Source organism: Sparus aurata, chromosome 10 (assembly GCF_900880675.1).
Source record: "Sparus aurata chromosome 10, fSpaAur1.1, whole genome shotgun sequence".
Taxonomy (NCBI): domain Eukaryota; kingdom Metazoa; phylum Chordata; class Actinopteri; order Spariformes; family Sparidae; genus Sparus; species Sparus aurata.
In genome coordinates this window covers 2,235,189-2,255,745 of record NC_044196.1, presented here as the reverse complement: position 1 = coordinate 2,255,745, position 20,557 = coordinate 2,235,189, and the positions used below count along the sequence as shown (strand labels likewise).

General features: G+C 44.1%; 1 protein-coding gene and 1 long non-coding RNA gene across 2 annotated transcripts; one reads left to right on the top strand and one right to left on the bottom strand.

The window, feature by feature from the left end:
* Window positions 1-5,505: 5,505 nt before the first annotated feature.
* Window positions 5,506-6,142, bottom strand: LOC115590347 (pinin-like; the record flags this gene model as incomplete). Its single annotated transcript, XM_030431697.1, has 2 exons — window positions 5,506-5,609; window positions 6,064-6,142. Coding segments are annotated over 2 exons (183 nt in total), but the record flags the coding sequence as incomplete, so codon positions are not given.
* A 2,873-nt stretch (window positions 6,143-9,015) lies between these two features.
* On the top strand, window positions 9,016-10,758 carry LOC115590099 (uncharacterized). The gene is made up of 4 exons (XR_003985661.1): window positions 9,016-9,031; window positions 9,811-9,879; window positions 10,218-10,396; window positions 10,556-10,758. It is a non-coding gene; the product is annotated as an uncharacterized LOC115590099 (long non-coding RNA).
* The last annotated feature ends 9,799 nt before the right edge of the window (window positions 10,759-20,557 follow it).

Here is a 20,557-nt window from a genome sequence, read left to right as displayed (position 1 = left end):
AGACTAGGGCTGCACGATTCTGGAAAAAATGTGAATCACGATTTTTTTGCTTAGAATTGAGATCACGATTCTCTGGCACGATTTTTTTCACAAAATGTTTATTGCACTGATGAACTTGAACAAAACAAAAAAAACATTGTGGTATGGCAGAGGCATGCTACTATGCCTCTGTCAAAGCAATATTTTTTTTTGTTTTGTTAGTTCCATCATTGGATGAGAAATGATTTTTACAAAAGTAAAAAAGAAAAAAATGTCTCCAAGATGAGAGGACATCCTCTAATCCCTCATGTTGTACAGTGTTTATTGGGGCCATATCCTTGGCTAGGTGATATGTGATAGCTGCTGTGGTCGGCTTTCTAAAACGGAGGCGTAATATTCCTCCTTTTCCAAAAGCCGCCTAAGAGGTAGGCGTAAACATGTGACGTGACGTGAAGCCCGAAGTTGGGCAGTGAACAGTTGACAACGAATTTGTCTTCAAAATAAGAGCTTTGCATTGCACCCCATCGGAGTTTAGAACTGGGTTCTTAGCGGGGGGCTTTTAATTTGAAAGTAGCGACCATTCCTAGCTTGTCGCTACAACAACAAACTAGCAGTCGAGGCGGAAATAAGTGTACCGTCCGAGGCAGCAAATCGGCGGACCAAAACAGACCCCCAATTTGCCGCCCTCTGTCTAAAACCGCGGACCTAGCCGTCAAAAGGACGGGCAGATTGGCGGCTTGCTACCCCGTCTAAAAATGGCTTCTCACTCACTCCTTCCAAACACTCAACTGCAGGCGGGCTTCCTCCACTGAATCCCGTGTTGTAAAGATTTACCACAGGTTGAGGGAGGAGGCAGCGGCAGTGATGCGTTTGGGGGCGCTTCAAAAAGTCCGGGAGGAAAATAGGAGCATTTGTTTGTGATTCGGCTCGAGATATAAAATGCTTCAGAATCGCTGTGTGTAGAAATGAGATCACGTGTATGTGTGAATCGAGATCGCGATTTTTTAACGATTTTTTGTGCAGCCCTATTCCAGACTGTAGCCCAGATGGATGTTCCATCACACTTGTTCTTTGGTCTGGAGCGTAAGAATGGACAGAAGAGGTTCATTCACAGTTTAAGGTCTGACACTGGGCAGCTGCTGACTGATCACACTGCATTCCACAAACATGCTGTCAACTTTTCCAGTGAGCTGTTTGAATGTGAGCACAGAGAGCAGCAGGCAGCGTCTCTCAGCTTCTACACTGGTCTTCCTCAGGCTGAGCAGCAGAGTCATGTAGAGCTGGAAGCAGCTCTCTCCTCTGATGAGCTCTATGCTGCTCTGCAGAGCATCAGAGTGGGAAAGCTCCAGGAAGAGACGTCTACCTGTTGACTGTTAAAGTTTGTTGGTCACAAAGTGAAGCTGTCAGTGTTGGTGGAGTGGAGAAGAAGCTCAGTGTGTCTGGAGGGTTGATCTGGAAGACGGGGGCTGAAATACTGAGGAGTGTTTTTAGGTGATCCTTCATTTGTTCTTCATAACTGGGAGAATGTTAAAGGTCGTCTAGCGAGGTGGAAGTGGATTAAAACAAAAATGTCCTACAGAGGTCGAGCTCTCATCACCAACAATTTAGTATGGTCCACTTTATGGCATCACCTGTCATGTGTTGTGTTTGTCTCTGTCATTAACTCTGATGTGAGTCCTGTCTGTCCATGTTGTCTCATCCTGAGACTGTTTCTCATTGTTTCATGGAGTGTTGTCCACTGCTGCCTCTGTTTGTGATGTTGGAACATGTTTTCAGCCTATTTGGGGAGTTTGTTTGAAGCAGAAGTTCATTCTGGGCTGCAGGTCCTCTCAGAGAAATAAAGACAAATAGCAGCTTCTTAATTTCATTGTGTGGAGGACAAAGATGTTGGTGTATCTGAGCAGAAGAAACAGAACAGAGACAGCTGTGGATGATTTTAATTATTACAGAATGATGAAAGATGTGTAAAGTGTTCCAGTGTGTGGTGTTATAAACATGTGTTCTGTTGTGTTGTTGATGACCAGCTGTTCTTTGGATGTGACTGACATGATTTAGATTCTGTGAATCTTCATTTATTGACCGTGTTGTTTTTTGATTGACTGACATCAATCAGCTGATTGATTTCCAATCAGAGTTGACAGTATTGATCTGAATGTGATGTTTTGATTTGATCCAGAAGAAAGTTGAAGGAACGAGCTGAAAGAAACAACTTTTAAGTTTTCAGAAACTTTTCATCACTTAGAACAAATCAATTCAATTCAATTCAAAGAACTTTATTTTTCCGTTAGGAACTTCATTTGTAAAAAGCGTCAGTGCAGTGCAAATTTTAGACAAGATAAATAAGCAAATAAATACATACAGGTGAATACAAAAGAAGTACAAAACAAATGTTTAAAAGGGAAGGACACTCATCCACACGCTCACACACACACGAACACACACCCCCACACACAAGCCAGACCGGGTCAGCTGTTCAGTAATCTGATTGATGCTGGGACAAAGCTTGTCATGGCTCTCTTTGTTTTAAAAGTGAGGGATCTGTATCTCAGGCCTGAAGGTAGGAGACGAAATGCAGCTTTAATAGTTTGTATTAGTTATTGATTGATGATCAGTTCTCAGCTGATTCAACAAATCTTCACTTCCTGTTGAAGAAGTTGATCAAAGAAAATGTTAAATTAGACGTCCAGAAATGTGAAAGTGACAAAGAGAAGCAACAAACAGCAGTTGAACACTGAGATGAGACATTACTGTGAAGACCACAGGGACAAAACATCACAACACCATCAGGACTCTGATCATGTCCAACACCTTGAAAACCTGGTTTTCCTTCCTGTGTTTCTGTCCCCTGTTACCTGCTGGTCTCATCTGGTTCTGTCCTTCAGCTTTCTCTACTACTTTGTAATCAGTCAATAAAGTTATTCAAAACTGCTGCTGCTGTCTGTACAGCTGATGTTGTGCTTTGTTTCCTCTCAGTCTGTCAGGTGGAGGTGGAGGAGGGGGAGGAGTCTGTCCAGCTGCCCTTCAGAACTATACCTGACCTGCCTGAGGATGCTAAAGTGGTGTGGGACTGCACATACAGGACAGTCCACCTGTATGAGAACAGATCTGACCAGCCTGAAGAACAGCACCAGGATTACAAAGACCGAACAGAGATGAAGAGAGGCCTGCTGGAGACTGGAGACCTCAGTCTGACCCTGAAACACCCCAAAAAGACAGACACAGGAAAATACTGGTGTACAGTCTACAATAAGGACAGAGACATCCTGAGAGAGAAAATAGTGGAGCTTAAAGTCAAAGGTCAGTATGAAGATACAGAACAGAGGTCTGTGTGTCTGTCTGTGATTGGCTGCTTGTCTCTTATTGGTTGCTTGTCTCTGGTTGGCTGCTTGTCTCTGGTTGGCTGCTTGTCTCTGATTGGTTGCTTGTCTCTGGTTGGCTGCTTGTCTCTGGTTGGCTGCTTGTCTCTGGCTGCTTGTCTCTGGTTGGCTGCTTGTCTCTGATTGGTTGCTTGTCTCTGGTTGGCTGCTTGTCTCTGGTTGGCTGCTTGTCTCTGGCTGGCTGCTTGTCTCTGATTGGTTGCTTGTCTCTGGTTGGCTGCTTGTCTCTGGTTGGCTGCTTGTCTCTGGCTGCTTGTCTCTGGTTGGCTGCTTGTCTCTGATTGGTTGCTTGTCTCTGGTTGGCTGCTTGTCTCTGGTTGGCTGCTTGTCTCTGGTTGGCTGCTTGTCTCCGGTTGGCTGCCTGTCTCCGGTTGGCTGCCTGTCTCCGGTTGGCTGCTTGTGTCCGATTGGCTGCTTGTCTCCGGTTGACTGCTTGTCTCCGGTTGGCTGCTTGTCTCTGGTTGGCTGCTTGTCTTTAGTTGGCTGCTTGTCTCTGGTTGGCTGCTTGTCTCTGGTTGGCTGCTTGTCTCTGGTTGGCTGCTTGTCTTTAGTTGGCTGCTTGTCTCTGGTTGGCTGCTTGTCTCTGGTTGGCTGCTTGTCTTTGGTTGGCTGCTTGTCTCTGGTTGGCTGCTTGTCTCTGCTTGGTTCCTTGTCTCTGGTTGGCTGCTTGTCTCTGGTTGGCTGCTTGTCTCTGGTTGGCTGCTTGTCTCTGTTTGGCTCCTTGTCTCTGGTTGCTTGTCTCTGGTTGCTTGTCTCTGGTTGGCTGCTTGTCTCTGGTTGGTTGCTTGTCTCCGGTTGGCTGCTTGTCTCCGGTTGGCTGCCTGTCTCTGGTTGGCTGCTTGTCTCTGGTTGGCTGCTTGTCTCTGATTGGCTGCTTTTCTCTGGTTGCCTGCTTGTCTCTGGTTGGCTGCTTGTTTTTAGTTGGCTGCTTGTCTCTGGTTGGCTGCTTGTCTTTAGTTGGCTGCTTGTCTGTGGTTGGCTGCTTTTCTCTGGTTGCTTGTCTCTGGTTGGCTGCCGGTCTCTGGTTGGCTGCCTGTCTCTGGTTGGCTGCTTGTCTCTGGTTGGCTGCTTGTCTTTGGTTGGCTGCTTGTCTCTGGTTGGTTGCTTGTCTCTGGTTGGCTGCTTGTCTTTGGTTGGCTGCTTGTCTCTGGTTGGCTGCTTGTCTTTGGTTGGCTGCTTGTCTCTGGTTGGCTGCTTGTCTCTGGTTGGCTGCTTGTCTTTCGTTGGCTGCTTGTCTTTCGTTGGCTGCTTGTCTCTGGTTGGCTGCTTGTCTCTGGTTAGCTGCTTGTCTCTGGTTGCTTGTCTCTGGTTGGCTGCCTGTCTCCGGTTGGCTGCCTGTCTCTGGTTGGCTGCTTGTCTTTGGTTGGCTGCTTGTCTCTGGTTGGCTGCTTGTCTCTGCTTGGTTCCTTGTCTCTGGTTGGCTGCTTGTCTTTGGTTGGCTGCTTGTCTCTGGTTGGCTGCTTGTCTCTGTTTGGCTCCTTGTCTCCGGTTGCTTGTCTCTGGTTGGCTGCCTGTCTCTGGTTGGCTGCTTGTCTCTGGTTGGCTGCTTGTCTCTGGTTGGTTGCTTGTCTCTGGTTGGCTGCTTGTCTCTGGTTGCTTGTCTCTGGTTCGCTGCTTGTCTCTGGTTGGTTGCTTGTCTCCGGTTGGCCGCTTGTCTCCGGTTGGCTGCCTGTCTATGGTTGGCTGCTTGTCTCTGTTTGGCTCCTTGTCTCTGGTTGCTTGTCTCTGGTTGGCTGCTTGTCTCTGGTTGCTTGTCTCTGGTTCGCTGCTTGTCTCTGGTTGGTTGCTTGTCTCCGGTTGGCCGCTTGTCTCCGGTTGGCTGCCTGTCTATGGTTGGCTGCTTGTCTCTGTTTGGCTCCTTGTCTCTGGTTGCTTGTCTCTGGTTGGCTGCCTGTCTCTGGTTGGCTGCCTGTCTTTAGTTGGCTGCTTGTCTCTGGTTGGCTGCTTGTCTCTGGTTGGCTGCTTGTCTTTAGTTGGCTGCTTGTCTCTGGTTGGCTGCTTGTCTTTAGTTGGCTGCTTGTGTCTGGTTGGCTGCTTGTCTCTGGTTGGCTGCTTGTCTCTGGTTGCTTGTCTCTGGTTGGCTGCCTGTCTCTTGTTGGCTGCCTGTCTCTGGTTGGCTGCTTGTCTCTGGTTGGCTGCTTGTCTTTGGTTGGCTGCTTGTCTCTGGTTGGTTGCTTGTCTCTGGTTGGCTGCTTGTCTTTGGTTGGCTGCTTGTCTCTGGTTGGCTGCTTGTCTCTGTTTGGCTCCTTGTCTCTGGTTGCTTGTCTCTGGTTGGCTGCCTGTCTCTGGTTGGCTGCCTGTCTCTGGTTGGCTGCTTGTCTCTGGTTGGCTGCTTGTCTCTGGTTGGCTGCTTGTCTCCGGTTGCTTGTGTCTGGTTGGCTGCCTGTCTCTGGTTGGCTGCTTGTCTCTGGTTGGCTGCTTGTCTCTGATTGGCTGCTTGTCTCTGGTTGGTTGCTTGTCTCTGGTTGGCTGCTTGTCTCTGGTTGGTTGCTTGTCTCTGGTTGGCTGCTTGTCTCTGGTTGGTTGCTTGTCTCTGGTTGGCTGTTTGTCTCTGGTTGGTTGCTTGTCTCTGGTTGGCTGCTTGTCTCTGGTTGGTTGCTTGTCTCTGGTTGGCTATTTGTCTCTGGTTGGCTGCTTGTCTCTGGTTGGCTATTTGTCTCTGGTTGGCTGCTTGTCTCCGGTTGGCTGCTTGTCTCCGGTTGGCTGCCTGTCTCCGGTTGGCTGCATGTCTCCGGTTGGCTGCTTGTCTCCGGTTGGTTGCTTGTCTCCGGTTGGCTGTTTGTCTCTGGTTGGTTGCTTGTCTCTGGTTGGCTGCTTGTCTCTGCTTGGCTGCTTGTCTCTGGTTGGCTATTTGTGTCTGGTTGGCTGCTTGTCTCCGGTTGGCTGCTTGTCTCCGGTTGGCTGCCTGTCTCCGGTTGGCTGCATGTCTCCGGTTGGCTGCTTGTCTCCGGTTGGCTTCTTGTCTCCGGTTGGTTGCTTGTCTCTGGTTGGTTGCTTTTCTCTGGTTGATTCCTTGTCTCTGGTTGGCTGCTTGTCTCTGGTTGGCTGCCTGTCTCTGGTTGGCTGCTTGTCTCTGATTGGCTGCTTGTCTCTGTCTAACTGTCCTCTGTCTCCTCTGCAGGGAACATCAGGAACAGAAGCAGCTCCACTGATCCAACATCTCTGATGGCTGATCAACCTGTGTGATCGGTCTGTTGGTCAATCTTTGATTATTGACCTGATGTGACTTTGGATCAGAGACTAAATGGAGGTGAAGGAGCTGATGGAGGACGGATGAAGACAGGAGGACGCTTCGTCAGCTTCTTCTTCACTGTGACTCTCACACACAGTCTACACACTCACTATTGATGACTATTGATCAGTGATGTCAGAGTGATGTCAGAGTGATGTCACATGGTGGTTTGGACTGAAACATGTGGTTTAGATCATTTGAACTCTGACAGTAAAGTGTAAATACAACCTCAGATGTAGAGACAGCAGGTCTCCGCAGTAACAACATGTATCATTGCCTTTACAGAGTGTCTACAGATAGAAACACATCACATTTAAGACTTTTTAATGCCACTTTATATTAAATTTGAAAATGGGGCGGAAATAGCTCAGTCCAGTTGGATGTCTGGGCGGTGTGTGGGGGCCTTAAGTCCTGTCGTTCTTAAAGGCCCCCACATACCGCCCAGACGTCCAGCTGCCTTATCCGACCACTCTCTGACCACTCTGTTGCCTCTTGTCTGACCCGTTCAGCACAAAAGTTGTATTGAACACACCGCTTCGATGTTCTGCTAGCTCCACAGTAGCATGTACATTCTGCGCTTGCGCGATATGCAATAAGCCAGTGGCTCTAGTGTTGAAGGCGCTAGACTAGAGGTTTATGCACGCAACTCTCTTTACTTTCGATCAAAACAAAACTTAACTATTTCAGACAAAAGCAGCTGCATACTAAACATGCAACGAGGCATTACCAAACGAACACAACGGAACTGTACGGACATAACAACTAGTCTCGTGCCAGTACTGCAAAGCATGAAAACAAGAAATGACACACACCACGTTGATTCCAATGGCTCAGACATCCGACGGCCCACCTCCTCAGACTTTGCATGCTCAGTCGGATCCGACAAAGTCCGCGCGGCTCCGAAAGCTTCCGACACCTGAACACACCAAACATTTTTGTTCCCGACCTCGTCCGAGTCTCTCCAAACGCTTCAGACGTCCAACAGTTGGGCCGGTGTGTGGGGGCCTTTAGTGCCGCTGAACTGAAGAAGCTCGTCGCTGGCTAAAGTTATATTGTCAAGGACATTTCCACTGTAGACTCTGAATCGTTCCGACGCATCGTAGAAAAAATACCAACCAAAAGCGGTCATTTGATTCAATTTTAGATGATGGAATATGCAGAATGAATAGAACAAGGCTGAAAGGTCTATTGCTTCATAACGTATTCAGGTTGTGCATCGTGTTTTTGAAAAGTAACTTAGTAAAGTAACCAGAAAAGTAACTAATTACTTTTGAAAATAAGTAATCAGTAAAGTAACTGGATTACTTTCTTGGAGAAGTAATCAGTAATCAGTAACTAATTACTATTTCCAAGTAACTTGACCAACACTGCTTCTGAGGTATTTGTACTTTACTGGAGTATTTTCATTTCTGCAAATATGTGCTTTTTACTCCACTACATTTATTGAAAACAGATTACATGCTGCCTCAGAGCTGAATCAGCACTTTTTGAATTCATTTATTTGATGAACAATCAGATTAAAAACAACTCTTATATTCATACAAATAATCTGAAAGTGCTGAATATACTTTAGTATATTTAGCTGAGATTGGATTCTGTCTCTCTGGGTGACATTTTAACACCATGTTATAGAGAATAACACTAAAAATGTCGCCCAGCAGGCTGCAGCACTTTATTAATAAAGATAATAAACCATAAAAAGAAAGAAAATAAAAGACATTTCTGATTAAACAGTCACATCTGGATCGATCTGATGATGTTAAACAGCTGATCACATGTTCCTCTTTATGATAGATTGTGTTTTATAATAATAACATCTTTAAACCTCCTGATGAAACACATCTGTTACAGATATATAAACATGTGTCTCAGGTGTTAAAGGTGACACACCTGTCTCAGTAAATCAATCAATAACAAGTCTGAACTCTCTTGTTGCTAGGAGCGGCAGCCTCCCGCAGCGCGATCTCTGATTGGCCCGCAGTCCGTCACCTCGGGCCAATCAGACGCCAGTGCGTCCGCCATGAGAATCCATGATGTTCGTTTTGTTTTTTCATCATTATCAATACTACGATTTATCGTCAGGCTGATCAGTCTCCGCGCGGGCTCACATCGATCCGGACCTGATCGATATGTTCATCCTGATATCACGAGCGTTTCGTCACCACACGTCATCATCGGCCGGAGCAGATCAGAGTGATTAAAACAGCTGATCAGTCTGTTGAGTTAACGGCCGCTGTGATCAATAATACCCAACTGCAGCCACTGCGACCCCCGAAGCCACTACAAACCACGCCCCATACAAACCACGCCCCTACAAACTACGCCTACGTGTTGCTACGGTGGCCGGGAAGGACGATTGAACTCACAGCAGCAAATGCAATCAGTCAAAGAAGAAGAAGAAGAAGGCAAATGCAGCGAAGACAAGAGGGCAATGCCAGTTCAGGTGAGACGCATTTATATTATTTTTAAGTTCCCGGTTAGGAGGTGTAAACATTTAACACTTAATTTCATTTTAACCGTACGTTCGCCAACCGCAGTTGTCAGCAGCGCCTGTAGGCAGACAAGATGGCGATGCCGGTTCAGGTTAACGTTAGGTCGTTTACATTTTGGGAAGATGTTGACGTTTAATTTAATGTTTGAGACGTCTTTCGCCAGGCAGAAAGAGCATTAATGACTGTTTTTCAAAGACACCGGACTATTTGTAAAAAAAAAACACATTTCGTCAAACCGATACACTGAAAATGTCCGTGTGCAAACCCATTTTGTGTCGTCTTTTACATTATGAAAATCAGATTAATGACTGAGCAAGGGATGACAACAGAAGTATTGAGGGAACACGGCACGTAGACGCAGAATATTGTCATTTAACTCAACATATCAATTCGTGATTTTGACACACAAAAACATTAGAAAATAGGGTCATGTTTTATATCACTTCAAATAACTGTACTGGCTAGAGATTTGTTAACGGTGACGTTTAAGTGCATGTCAGAAATGTGCGTGAGTGACATACAAATACATTTATTGCAAAAATGACAGCTGTATTCTTGAATCCATTTAAATTGTTCATGTTTGATTTGTTTATTGTAAAAAGCAGAAAATTTGTACATTTTGTCAATAAACCTAATTTGCAATGGGGGTGCGATAATTTTAAGTGCAAATGTCAATCCTCCCTGGATCCCCATAAAACAAACTGACACAGTTATAGTTTGCTTTCTGCAGAGTCCACAGGACACCGACCACATGTACAGCAAGAGGCCTTACAGCTTTTCACCCAGAGAGCATGTTAATGTGAGTGAAGATTATCACAAGAGAACAACATATCCAGTGTTCACAGCTGTACATTAAGTCATGACTTTGTGTGTCTTGATTACTTGAGGACTATAATGACAGCATGTACTAACATGATGTGGTCACCACAACCAGAGACGTTGGGATCCTGAGTGAAGACGCATCTTTCCACAGGCTTGTGGTGAGGAGATGCAAAGGAAAATGGAATTTAAGTCACATAGTTTAACTAATTTTGGTCAAAACATGTTAAATGAATGATTTAAGTGAAACATTTTCTGTTAGCCTAGTGTTTGTACATTTATTTTGAGCATTCTCCTAAGAAATATATATATTTACAGGCGGTCATCACATGAAAAGTTGCATCCACCTGGGCAACATCAAAGTGCAGGGTGATCATTTTCTTGAGGAGGATGAGCAGCTGGACAGAGTGCTGGGCTTCTTGACAAGCCTGGTTAAAGCACAGACAACCAGGTGTCACAATCACGTGGCATTTGTTATGGATGTGCTTCTGCCAGAGGTAAACTATGAAACTTTTTTATTTATTATATTAACATATTTTGTATTATTATTATTATTGTCAGTCTTTAATTCATGGTTAATATCTTGTTAACTGCAACATGACAGACAACTTAAATGTCTAAATGAAAGATGTCCTTTTGTTCACCTCATGACACAGGCAACAGTCCACGCCCTTTCAGCTGTCCATGCATTTTCCATTGACAGAGCCACAGAAGTGTATAAATGTGGACTGCAGTACGACTTGAGGTATGCTACATACATAAGGAGAGTGCTAATACCTATAAGTATTGTTTTTTACATTGTTTATGACAGCCTCTCCGTGTGAATTTCCTTTTACTAATCGCTATTTTCTTCCATTTTGTCTCATCAGTGAAACAGCTGTTGGCTTATTACATGACAAACAACATGAGCAAGGAGGCTCTACAGCAACTAGAAACATATGCTGAAAAACTCAGAAGAGCTCTGGACTCTGAGGAGCTTTTGAAGACGCTTTAGTATTTATGTAGGATGAATTAAAAAATAGTCTGTGAAATGATAATGTTTTATTTTATTGCCAATAAAAGTTGTTGCTGGCTAATTCATTTGTCTCAACTTTTGTGTTTTGAGGTACATATTTTAAAGACCTGTGTATGGTCATATTTATAAATACATAAATACATTTTATTTGTGTCAAAGGGCGAACAATCTTTTCTGTTAACCCAGAGGAAATCATCACCTTAGAGTGATATTTATGGCATCTGATGTAGGAGACCAAGCTCTGTGACAGTGTGACTACTACTAATTATTATTATTATTGTAAATATTTTATTTTATCGAGTTTAAAATAACCTTGTACAGATACATTAGTCACTTATATAAAAAATGAAAAGATGCATGCACCAGATTTAGCAGTCCTATATAATCTTTTATCAGATTAATCTTTTATCCCAATCTTTTATTACTTAACTTTATATTTTTGTATATATTTATTGTTTCAAGCACATTGTTTGCATTGGAAAGCATTTAATGTTGCGAATCAACGGTTAAAGTTGTTAAAAATTATCTGGTTATTGCTTTGTTTCCTTTGTCTTTGCTTTCTAAGTGCTCTGGGCCTCCACAGCCACCGTAGTGTCGTATGGGCGTGGTTTGTAGGGGGCGTGATTTGTAATGGGCGTGGTTTGTAGTGGCTCTGGCTTGGCTGCGGCTGCAGCTAGACCCTTCTCGCTGTGATGGCGGCTTTGAAAGGCACGAGCATGCACGGAACTTCCGGTTTGAGAAAGGCTCGCTTTCTACTTTACAAAATAAAAGTCTGAGACGCATTTATGAAATCTGCACTGAACACACTGATCTATATTCTTCTTCATGGACCAGACAACTAATCAATCAATTAGGAAAATAATCAACACATATTTAAATCACATATTATGTTTATATTATAAACATAAGTAGTATAAGTAGGCTATATTAAATCTATATGTTTCTTAGTATTCTCCAGAAACATGCTGTGTATCATAAATAAACATATTTCAACTGAGTGCAGTGAGAATAAAGTCTGTGTTGTTGTTTGTACAAACCACCGAGATGTGAAGTTTCTCTCTGAGCTAAAGAACACAAGATAAAAGTTGTAAAAAGAGAACAAATTCACAATTGTCACAAAATAAAGAGAAACACTAAAACATCCCTCATTGGTCTGGAGTGTTTTTACAGGTCCAGCACTTTAATGGTGACTAGGTGAGTAATGATGATGTTACACATTTATCAATTTTGAATTTACCTCCATATTACCACGATAATGACATCAAAACAGGCACGTGCACACATAAGGCCCAAGGGGTGCTTCAGCCCCTGCCCTTTTTGCCTCGTATTATAAAGTGCCCTTTTGTGTGTGTTTTTTTGAATGAATAAATAAATTCCTGTTGCACCTCACAGCACTGTACCGTGATGATCGAAGCTGTTTCTGAAATTGTCACGATGGAGAGCTTGTCTGATGTCGAAGTGGAAGACATCGACGATAAACCTTTTGAATTTGACGATAGTCCATATTTGTTCGTACCGGAGTACACAGATGAGGAGTTACTAGCACTAGAGAACGAGAGAGCGGAGAGAGAGGCGCAGAGAGCGGAACAGGCAGAGGCGGCTTCACGGCCAAGGACATCGGCGACCTGGTGGTGCTCTTGTGGATGTTGTGTCCAAATGGATACAGAAGAGGAAAGCCTATGCTGTAAAGAGTGGGACATCATACAGCCTAATGTGTCCCAGGATAGCGCACAGTGTGTCACCCGCACACAGTTCAAACGGAGTTTGCACGATCAGCCACAACGGTGATGTTGGTGAGAGAGGCAAATGGTGGAAGCTTATATTCTTATATTTCTTCATTCTATTGCCACAATTGGGAATTGCACAAACTCGTACCATTTTCAGTAACTAGCGCTGCTTCGATCATCACGGACTCCTCTTTAAAGCAAATATTAGATTATTTCATGTTTACTTCTTCTGTTATTCTGTGATATTTTATCATTTCAGTATCAGTTTGAGCCTCTAACAGGTCGTCAGTTCATCTGAAGCCAGCGAGGAAAATCATTCTGTAAAAACTAACTTTAAAACTCTGAGAAACATCTGAATGTAAACACTCAGCACTTTATATTAAAAGATTCCTGTCAGACACTCAGTTTATCAGTGATGTTCTCGTAAACAACCACCAGAGGGCGACATGAGCTCTGCCCAGGTTTACTTTTCAGAACTGCACTAAATACACTTCTGAGGTATTTGTACTTTACTTCTGCAAATATGTACTTTTTACTCCACTACATTTGTTGAAAACACTGTTTTAGTTACTTTACAGATTACATGCTGCCTCAGAGCTGAATCAGCACTTTTTGAAATTCATTTATTTGATCAACAATCTGATTAAAAACAACTCTTATATTCATACAAATAATCTGAAAAGTGCTGAATATACTTTAGTATATTTACTTTGGAAGTAATTTTAAAGACGCTGCTTGCTGAGACATTTACCCACTGACAGAGGAGATTAACATTAGATTATTGTGATTTACACATTTAGAGGATGATTCAGTAAGAGAGTGACGAGGGAAGGTGACAGTCTCAGTGTTATAAACTCAGCTATCAGTCTTGTTTTCTGCACTACGTCCCTGACTGACCACATTAACTAGGCTGGTAGAGTCCATACAGCACTGACTGTATCACTAGCAGACTCTCTAGTCACCTGCAACCTGCAGAGTGCTACATCCCTCATGTCAAACCTTCTCAAACACCTGTCTATGTTGCTGGATACAACAGGTGGGCGTCACAGGAAGCAGCGTCCAACAGGTGATTTACTGGAAACAGCTCAAAGTGAAAGTTGAGTTCAGTCCTGGTGTCAGTGGACGGTCAGCAGCAGCAAAGTGACGACTGGCTGTGAACTGATGTCCTCCATGTGTTTCTGAAGTGAAGCTCAGTAAAGAGGACTTTGTGCTTGTTGTAGTTGTGACAGGAAGATGAAGATGTTTGTGGTGTTTGTGATCCTCGTGCACGGTAAGATAACCTTCCTCCCTCTGATCTGATCGTCACCTCGGTCCAACGTCATGTCTTTAATGTGGATCTGTGTCATCTTCACTTCATCAGTGTGTTTCAGCTGCAGGACCATGTTTTCTTCCTGTTTTTCCTTATTTAGGGAGTTAGGTTAGATTTTGTCTTTTTGTTAATACTTCTGATTTGTATAGGGAATGCAGGGAGATATATACTTTTGTTTGTTGTTTTGGCCTTCTCTCCCTCTGAAGCAAAAATAAAAATGCTACCTTAATTTATAAGTTCCTGTGACACTGGCCTTCTTGGGAGTGGGAAGAATGAGGAGAAGCACATCATGCTATATCTCTGATTCCTCTAGATCAGGGGAGTAAAACAGTGAGATTGAAGAACTAAAAACTGAGACCACACCACAAAATATGCATATGCATATCAATACTAAACAAAATATAGACTTTGTCCAAAAAATTACTTTGTTACCTGAAAATGTTTTGCCTCTAAAATCTGCCCACTTCGTCTCACAGCCAGGAAAATTCACATGCAAGATCAGGGAGGGAGCGGTTATACATGGAATTGATGACATGACTCTTATGTTATCCCTTATTGGTGACAGTGATGCTGTTACAACCTCCCTTTGTTTCAACCACCCCGGTCTCCCCTACAGAATACATGATAAAAGTTGTAATAAGGGAACAAATTCACAAATGTCACAAAATAAAGAGAAACACTAAAACGCCCTCCCGCCGGGAGGAGACCCCGAGGAAGACCCAGGACGCGCTGGAGTGATTATGTCGCTCGGCTGGCCTGGGAATGCCTCGGGATCCTCCCGGAAGAGCTGGAGGAAGTGTCCGGGGAGAGGGAAGTCTGGGTGTCCCTGTTCAGGCAGCTGCCCCCGCGACCCGGCCCCGGATAAAGTGGAAGAAGATGGATGGACTAAAACATCCCTCATTAATCTGAAGTGGTTTATTTACAGGTCCAGAACTTTAATGGCATCTGACCACAGTTAGAAACTTCAGACCAAACCTTCGATGGAAATACTCACCAAAAGTCAAATATATATACATATAATGCATAAACTAATTATTGCTGTAAGCTTTTAGAGTAAAAAGATGATTTAATCAATGTATAAATGGACATTCTTTCATATTTTAACTTTGTGGTACTCTGATGGTACAAAGGTTTCTTGCTGCATAAGTCCTGTCAACAGCTCCATGTGGGTCTTTGTTGACATTTGTTTTATATTTTATCATCTTTAATGAAAATGTTTTATCATTTTTGACCAATAACTTAATTTTTTGCTTAAAACTTCTGTCAGTAAAATGTAGTGAACACAGTTCATGCAGCAAGCTTTGCTCCTGGTGTTATAATAAAGGCAGATTCAGGGTTTACTGAGGTTCTGAAGCTGTAATCTACACAAGTGGCCTCACAGAGACTCCAGCAGTGAAGAGAGGCTCCAGAGGAGGAGGATGATCCCAGAAGAGCAGCAGCCGGCTGGTCAGGAGGGACTGCAACAGCCCAGCAGCTCAGTGTATTAAAAAGGGAAACTTCAGGTCACAACTCAGGTTTTATTTGCAGCTGCTGTGAACCGGAGGAGAAGCCGGAGAGTGAGATGCTCCCAGCTAGCTTTAGTTTGACCACCTCAATCCTCTCTGAGGATGCGGTGCATACCGCCAGAAAAACCTTCTTCCTCGTCAGTCAGACGGAGAAATTTTCTCTTCTGAAGGAGCCGTGGCCCCACTGATTTAACCTCACATATAACTGTTACCTTTCTGTTCAAAGCATCTTAAACCTAAACCTCAGTTCTGTTGAGTCATCATAGTTTTCTATAAACTGTGACTTTCTCTGTAGCTCTTTGTCAGACTCACCCAGAACGCCCTGGTGTGCAGAGCGCTGACCTTTCAGCTGAAATAGATCACTCTGTTATTCTCTATTGTTATATTTTATACTTTATTCAATAACACAAAAGACTTCTGTGGATTCATCTTTTATTTGTTCACTGCTCTACAAGGAGACTCACACACCTTCATGTACAGACATGAAGATCAAATCTGACAATCAGACTTACTTTTATATTATATTATATTATATTTTATTATTATTTTACTAAATCATACATTATATATGGATGACACACATGTAGATAGTTCCCTATAAATTAATCTAGTTGTTGAATTAGAGGTAGCTGTGCTCTTCCTATCAAACACACTCATTATGTAACTTATGTAGGCTACTTCTTGGAGAAAGTCCCCAGGCTCCCTTAAAAAATGTCTCAATTTATTAAGTTGTTGAGTTAAGAGACACTTTATAAACTCTGTGAAACTCTGTCTACATCACTTTCTGAACTATTCGAGCTTTCTTCTTCATTCGGCAAACGTTTTACATGAAGATATTCCTTTCTTTGTGTTAAAATAACGACATGTTTACACGTTAGAATGAAAACAAAGCAGTTTCGGTTAACGCGCAGCTGCGAGGTTTGTCCCAGTTGAGTTGCCGTAGCAAACTGTTTGAGGCTCGCGCTGCGCTGCGCCGCTCAGATCGCTTTTCTTCTGATTATTGATGATCGATTAGAGATGAGCCGTCCACGGTAGTGACGTAGTGACAGTCTGGATGAACGTGTGTGATGGACTTTGTGCTGTTTGCTCTCAGACTCATCTCCCGCCAGATACAAGTATACACACGTTAGCTTAGCATGCTGTAAACAGTGTGACTGTGTGAAAATGTCTAAAGTCCAGATTCTGAGATCGTTGGTGAAGCAGCGACTGACTGCGGCTGCTGAGGAGATATGTGCGCTGTTTGAAAGGACGATAGCAGAGTACGAGGAGGAACTGTGTCGGTCCACAGAGCAGAACCAGCGACACTGGAACCTACTGGACTCTGCTTTAACGCCTCAGCTTTGGTTACACAGAGCAGGTTCGTTCTCCTCCTTCTTCACTGTCGGCACTGACACAAATCTGCATCTTTGTTCAATAGCTTCTGGGTCATGTGACCCATTGACTCAGAACCAGAGCCGAACTGTGTCCAGATTCTGGTTGAGTGAGACACATCTCTTTGTATTGGACTTTAGTGCTTTTTCTACTTTCAGTTAATATTCTGTTGGGAAATCAGCATTTTTATCAATAGATTAGATAAGATATAACTTTTGTATATGTGACGGGTTGTGTCTGAGGTGGTTCTGTGGTGGTTCTGTGGTGGTTCTGTGGTGGATGTGTCCTCTTTGTGTCTGGGGTCCAGGAAGGACAGCACAGCCACACAGGACTTGCTCTCAGTCTGGTTCCTTTTTAATATAACAAAGCCGGTACAAAGGTTCTCTTTACTGGTCCAAACATCAGCGACACACAGTCGTTATCCACAGTGTGATGCAACTGCAATCATTCAGATCTCCAGCTCGGGAGTATTTTCCTTTTGCTTTCAGAAAAGACTAATATAAAATACATTCCAATATTATTATAGTCTTTTTCTATATTCTTGTGTATAACACAAACATTTTCTTCCTCTATCTGTGGCCGGGTCGTGGGGGCAGCTCTCTGTGCAGGGACGTCCAGACTTCCCCCCCCCCGGACACTTCCTCTAGCTCCTCCGGGAGGATCCCAAGGTGTTCCCAGGCCAGCCGGGTAACATAGTCACTCCAGCATGTCCTGGGTCTTCCTCGGGGTCTCCTCCCGGCGGGACATGCCAGGAACACCTCCCGAGGAAGGCGTCGAGGGGGGATCCGATATAGATGCCCGAGCCACCTCAGCTGGCTCCTCTCGATGTGGAGGAGCAGCGACTCTACTCCAAGCTCCTCCCGGGTGACAGAGCTCCTCAACTTAAGGGAGCACCCCGCCACCCGGCGGAGGAAGCTCATTTCGGCCGCTTGTATCTGGGATCTTATTCTTTCGGTCATAACCCAAAGTTCATGACCATAGGTGAGGGTAGGAACATAAATTGACCGGTAAATCGAGAGCTTCGCCTTTCGGCTCAGCTCTCTCTTCACCGCGACAGACGGTTGCACTGATCCACCTGTCAATCTCACGCCCCATCCTTTCCTCACTCGTGAACAAGACCCCAAGATACTTGAGGCAAGAACTCTCCCCCAACCTGGAGGGAGCAAGCCACCTGTTTCCGGTCGAGAACCATGGCCTCAAACTTGGAGGTGCTGATTTTCATCCCAGCTGCTTCACACTCGGCTGCAAACCACCCCAGAACATGCTGGAGGTCCTGGCTCGACGGAGCCAACAAGACAACATCGTCCGCAAAAAGCAGAGATGGAATCCAGTGGCTCCCGAACCAGACCCCCTCCAGCCCCTGACTGCGCCTAGAAATTCTGTCCATAAAAATAATAAACAGAACCGGTGACAAAAGGCAGCCCTGCTGGAGTCCAACATGCACCGGGAACAGGTCTGACTTACTGCCGGCAATGCGAACCTTTTTAAATAGAGGGACCACCACCCCGGTCTGCCAGTCCAGAGGCACTGTCCCCGACTGTCACGCAATGCTGCAGACGTGTCAGCCAAGACAGCCCCACAACATTCAGAGACTTGAGGTTCTCTGGGCGGATCGCATCCACCCCCGGTGCTTTGCCACTGAGGAGCTTCCCAACTACCTCAGTGACTTCGGCTTGGGTGATGGCTGAATCCACCTCTGAGTCCCCAGCCTCTGCTTCCTCTATGGAAGGCATGTCAGTGGGATTGAGGAGATCCTCGAAGTATTCCTTCCACCGCCCGACAATATCCCTTGTCGAGGTCAACAGCTCCCCACCTCCACTGTAAACAGTGTTAGTGGAGGGCTGCTTCCCCCTCCTGAGGCGCCGGATGGTTTGCCAACCATGCTCGATAGTAGGGCTGGGTATCACCAGGTACCTCGCAATACGATACTATCACGATATTTTGCCCACGATAACGATAATATCACGATACAGCGATTCTGCGATTATCGATATATTGCAAGAAATTTCATCCACGATACATCACAACATCTGTGTCAAATTCAGAATTTACTGACTGCACTGAATCCATTTCACAGGAATTACAAAAAATTGTCAATCAATTTCACATGAATGTGTATACTGCACAGTAGCTCTTCTTAGCACACACTGACCACAACTTATCCAATGTCCTTCTGTTGTATAAGTCTTGAATGATACAAAATAATGCTTCACCAAAATATTTTCTGTCTGTCCAAATTAACAGAAAATTCTAAAAAACAAAATGAATGCAGAAAATACACATTTCAGTGCTAGTATTATCAACTTCTTCACTGTAAACATGGACACATATCGGTGCTGCTTAACAAGCAGAATCAAATTGTTTTTTCTGAAAACTGGCAAATTTCACTGCATATGAAAAATCAACATTTCAGTCAGTGCAGTATAATAACAACTGGGTGGTCTATGAAAACCTGGGCACACATTTTAACTTGCACTTACCACCATGTGTAAAGTTTAACATAAACCTGCACTGCACATACATTTCAGTTCTCATACTAATATCAATTTGTTCTTTGTAAACTTGAAAACCTGAGAACATTTAACTTGTGCTTAGTACTTAACAACTTGTGTAAAGTTTAACCTAAACCAGTACTGCAGACACATTTCAAAACAGCATGTTCTTCTTCAGGAAGAGCAACTGATCAGCATGCTCAGAGGTGAGACAGCTCCCCTTTGAGCTGATTATGTCACCTGCAGTAGAAAAGACACGTTCCGCAGGTACCAGCTACACTGGTCCCTGGGACACGTGTCTTTGGGCCAGCTTGGCAAGGAGTGGGTAGGCTTGAGCATGAGATTTCCACCAGTGCACCGGGTCATCAGTCAGTGGTAGAGATGGAGCATCTAGGTATTGCTTGACCTCCGTTTCAGCTATGGAAGTAGCCGACAGTCGATGGTGGGTGGTCTTGAACGTCTGCCCAAGGAGATCAGCAAGTGCAGACTTCCTCTTCTTCTTTGGTATGTGTGCATTGGTCTCTGGAGTCTGCTGCTCACTGGTTCCCTCCTTGTCGTCAGTAGGAGTAGGGCTCACTTGAGATTCATCTATGTCTGCATCTTCCTGTAAGAAAATGAACAGTGACACACTATTTACATTACTATCTAAAAACATGTTTTTAGGTCATGTCAAGTCTCAAAACTATAACTGCCAATTTTACATTTTTATGCATGTCTTTTATAACAATAATAATAATAATGTTTATAATAATAATGCCACCCATAGCTCCTAGGATCATTCGGGTACTCCAACCCCTCCAACACGGTAAGGTGGAGGGGTTTGTGTTACCTCCAGAGGACAAACATGTGATTGTATAGTATAATATTACTATAGTGTATAGTAATATTATGTATGACTGTGTCATCTGATTCTCACTGTACGAGCACCTAAACAATGAGAGCTATTCTCTTTTACATTTACAATAAAGATCCCAAAACATTAAACATTTTGTCCAAAGCCCTTTGGCCTCCAGACCTAAATGGTGATTCCTGTCCGTCTCCGGCACCCTGGAGATACACATTTGCTAACACCAGTTGGTCTCAGGACGTCTGGACCTTGATCAGTATGTTAAATGTGTGGTCCCACACCTTCCCCCCCACCCTGCTGTTCATACTCTCCAAAGAGCAGACGCCCTCCCCTTGCCTTTTGTTTACCTTTTGTTTGAACCTGCCCTTCCTTGTTCTTTGTTCTTACTGTAT